Source organism: Triticum aestivum, chromosome 4A (genome assembly GCF_018294505.1).
Source record: "Triticum aestivum cultivar Chinese Spring chromosome 4A, IWGSC CS RefSeq v2.1, whole genome shotgun sequence".
NCBI classification, from domain to species: domain Eukaryota; kingdom Viridiplantae; phylum Streptophyta; class Magnoliopsida; order Poales; family Poaceae; genus Triticum; species Triticum aestivum.
The window spans coordinates 63,028,762-63,033,027 of NC_057803.1; the positions used below are offsets into that span (position 1 = coordinate 63,028,762).

The 4,266-nt window shown below is 50.8% G+C and overlaps 1 protein-coding gene across 1 annotated transcript; it reads left to right on the top strand.

The window, feature by feature from the left end:
• Positions 1 to 1,171: 1,171 nt before the first annotated feature.
• LOC123085153 (tubulin alpha-2 chain) lies at positions 1,172 to 3,913 on the top strand (the record flags this gene model as incomplete). Its single annotated transcript, XM_044506751.1, is given in 5 exon segments — positions 1,172 to 1,284; positions 1,614 to 1,828; positions 2,538 to 2,737; positions 2,858 to 3,366; positions 3,468 to 3,913. Coding segments are annotated over 5 exon segments (1,350 nt in total). The 3' UTR covers positions 3,781 to 3,913.
• Between the last annotated feature and the right edge of the window lie 353 nt (positions 3,914 to 4,266).

The window sequence follows — 4,266 nt, forward strand, 5'->3', positions numbered from 1 at the left end:
CCGAGGAGGAGGCCAACCTGGTGCTGGGCGGCGAGGTGGCGCTGTGGTCGGAGCAGTCGGACGCCGCGGTGCTGGACGGCAGGCTCTGGCCCAGGGCCGCCGCCGCGGCGGAGACGCTCTGGTCCGGGAACAAGGGCGCCAGCGGGCGGAAGCGCTACGCCAACGCCACGGACCGGCTCAACGACTGGAGGCACCGGATGGTGGCGCGCGGCATCCGCGCCGAGCCCCTCCAGCCGCTCTGGTGCCCGCTGCACCCCGGCATGTGCAACCTCTCGCAGTAGCCAGCAGTACGCCGGCGAAGCCTGGCCCCTGCTTTTGCTGCCTGCCGTGCCGCGGAGTGGCATGGTGGGAAGGAATGTTCACAGATCGAACTGGCACGGGGACCGAGAATTTGGAACGTGGAAGCAGCAGCGGCTATCCGTGGATCGACATGGTGATGAACATCAGCGGATGACCAAACAAGAAACTGCAAAATAAACAATTTTGTGTTGCTAGCTTCCACCTCTCGACAGTCTCGTGGTTCTGGCGGTAGGATCAAAGTATCGAAGTGATGTGCGTCAGTGCGTGGTTGCTGTATTTGACACTGAACAATTCATTGCATCTAGGAGTACTTTCCAATAACATGAGTAGATAGATAGCTAGCTAGCTATTCGACTAGTGCACAGCAGAGTCCCATCGTGAGCAGTGGTGCCAGCGGCTAATTCCAAGCATCATGGCCGTGTGCCTTCACATCAAGATAGCCAGCACCCCTGCCGTTGAACTCATCAGTGAACGGCGCCTTCGACGATAGCGTCTTGTTGCGGTCTTACGACGGCAGCGACGCATCGTCCCTTCGCCATCATGGTGGCAGCATTCGGTTTGGCACCGGTGGTGGGAGCGAGACATGGTCCAGGTCGTCCACGCCCAGTGATTTTGTCCCTACGACCGGTGGCTTTTCCGACGTGCGTGCGGTGTAATCCATCCATCCATCGCTTTCCGCTAGCTCGCGAGTCCGGTAACGCCGCCGTGCAGCCTAGCTCCTCCTTCTCTCCTCCAACCTTTTCCCCCCTGTTCTGCAAGCCCTTTCCGTCTCCTTCTGGCTGCTTCCTCGCGCAGGTGCTATTATTTCTGAGCTTCCGAGGCGACAGAGCTGCACAAGAGCAGAGCAGAGCACGCAGAGGGAGAGAGGGAGATGAGGGAGATCATAAGCATCCACATCGGGCAGGCGGGCATCCAGGTGGGGAATTCCTGCTGGGAGCTCTACTGCCTCGAGCATGGCATCCAGCCCGACGGCCTCATGCCCAGGTCAGCTACTCCTCCTCTGCTCCGATTTGTTGTCCTCTTCCTTACAGAGCTCCGAGTCTTCCCCTGAAGAATAATTTGTCTTGATTAGAATTCTGTCTGATGGTGTTCTTGAATTGTGGGTGGTGAACATATGTAAAGACCCCTGGATTTTTTTTTGTTAGATGGGTTGGATGATCCTGTTTAATTTTAGCGTGCCCCTGAGCAGCACAGCCCGAAGTATTGTTTGTGATTTGGTGACACCACTTGCTTCAGGATCAATTTGGTTTTTGCATGATAGAATCTGAAAAAACTGACCAGCTCCATCTGAAGTTTTTATCATCGGATTGCAGTGATACCTCGGTTGGGGTTGCAAAGGATGCATTCAACACATTCTTCAGCGAAACGGGTTCAGGGAAGCATGTTCCGAGGGCCCTGTTCGTCGATCTGGAGCCCACGGTCATCGACGAGGTGAGGACGGGGGCATACCGCCAGCTCTTCCATCCTGAGCAGCTCATCTCCCACAATGAAGATGCTGCTAACAACTTTGCCCGCGGACACTACACAGGTAGAGTACCATGCTTCGGCCTCACCTACCTTTTTGCCAAAAAGATCTTTTCTGAACACCAACTATTTAGAAGTCAACTGAGCGATTCTTATTTATAATTTGAGGATCTTGAATGTTGATCGTCGATTCGTCATCTAATGAAATTTGGGTAGTTGAAGATTTTATAATTTCTGTTCTAACTTATGTTTGGAAATGAGCAACTGGTCAGTTCTTTTTGTCAGTTGTGCACAATTTAATTGGTTATTTTTAATACGGCTGAGAAATAGAAAATATATTTTTCTTATTGTTTAAGATAAAGAACTTTAGTCAAGAGTCCATATGGAATTTCGAGCTCAGAAGCGTTATACTGAATTTCAGTATAAATAATGGGTATTGAAAATGTCTCTAATTGTAATACGAGTAGAATTCACGAATTGCAAGCAACATGCTACAGGTGTCAGGTGGGAGTCATGTCCATAACTTAATCATTTCATGCTGAGGTTTAGTGCCCATACAAGGAATAGAACACCCTTTCATCCTTGAGGCAACCCAGTTTAACTACTGCCTCCGTTCTTTTTTATAAGTCGTTTCTGACAGCTGAAATTGAGCTGTTTGCACGCTGTCTGAAATGTCTACAAGGTCGAGTACTAAAATTGTCATGCTTGGGAAACAGCCCTATGTTCCTACTAACAAATACTCCTTTCTGTAAACCCTGTTTCTGATGCTGCAGTTGGAAGAGAAGTGGTGGACCTTTGCCTTGACCGGATCAGAAAATTGGCGGACAACTGCACTGGCCTCCAAGGTTTCTTGGTTTTCAATGCTGTCGGTGGCGGAACTGGCTCAGGACTTGGTTCATTGCTTCTGGAGCGCCTATCGGTCGACTATGGCAGGAAATCCAAGCTCGGTTTCACCATCTATCCTTCACCACAGGTACTATTACTCCCTCTCTATTTATTTACTTTTCATATTAGCTCTGTCCTGAGTCAAACTTCACAAAATTTGAGCAAGTTTCAGCTAGACCATTTTCACTGAAACCATTGCCTGTTTCAGATTTCGACGGCCGTTGTGGAGCCATACAACAGCGTGCTCTCGACCCACTCGCTGATCGAGCACACCGACGTGGTGGTGCTCCTGGACAACGAGGCCATCTACGACATCTGCAAGAGGTCCCTGGACATCGAGCGCCCGACCTACACCAACCTGAACCGGCTGATATCCCAGGTGATATCGTCCCTGACCACGTCGCTGCGGTTCGACGGCGCCATCAACGTGGACATAACCGAGTTCCAGACCAACCTGGTGCCGTACCCGAGGATCCACTTCATGCTCTCCTCCTACGCGCCCATCATCTCCGCGGAGAAGGCCTTCCACGAGCAGCACTCCGTCCCCGAGATCACCAACTCCGTGTTCGAGCCGTCCAGCGTCATGGCCAAGTGCGACCCCCGCCACGGCAAGTACATGGCCTGCTGCCTCATGTACCGCGGCGACGTCGTCCCCAAGGACGTCAACTCCGCCGTCCACTCCATCAAGACCAAGAGGACCGTGCAGTTCGTCGACTGGTATGTCCGAAATCCCTTCTCGAGTTTCTCCATTGTTATCACCTGACATTGAGACTCTGTTTCTCCTTCTTCCTTGCGTTGCTGCTGCGTGCAAATTGAAGGTGTCCGACTGGGTTCAAGTGCGGGATAAACTACCAGCCGCCGACGGTGGTTCCGGGAGGGGACCTGGCCAAGGTGCGGCGAGCGGTGTGCATGATCAGCAACAACACGGCCGTGGCCGAGGTCTTCTCGCGCATCGACCGCAAGTTCGACCTCATGTACGCCAAGCGCGCGTTCGTGCACTGGTACGTCGGGGAAGGGATGGAGGAGGGGGAGTTCTCGGAGGCCAGGGAGGATCTGGCCGCGCTGGAGAAAGACTACGAGGAGGTCGGAGCCGAGGGTGAAGACGACGACGACGAAGGCGATGAGTACTGAGTTGAGTACTGAGTAGTGATACATCATAATAATGAACGGAGAGTTTTTGTACTGCGAGAAATTGCAGGGTATGACTTCATTTGTTTTATTGTGAAAGCAAAGCATCTAGTCCATACGATGCAGATTTTATTAAGTCCCAACGAAGCATTTATTTCAGTCACTTTTGTTTTAAACAACGAGCTACCTTGTCGATTTTCATTATAGAAATCTCTAGAAATAGGCAAGTGCTTTATAAATAAAGCAAACATTCATACACCATCCATACAACCAGATCCAAAGTTTTACTCATTGTAGCAGAGAAGCTAATATGGTAGCGGATGACTTAGCAAAGCATAGTTTTAGTCTTAGCAAGTCTAAAACTTGGTGGGACGCTGTCCCGGACTTTATTCTGCATTCTTATGTAAATGATCTTGCTCTTATTTGATGAATAAAGTTTTAATGCTAAAAAATAAGATCCAAAGTCACAAAGCAACTAAGGCGACCGGG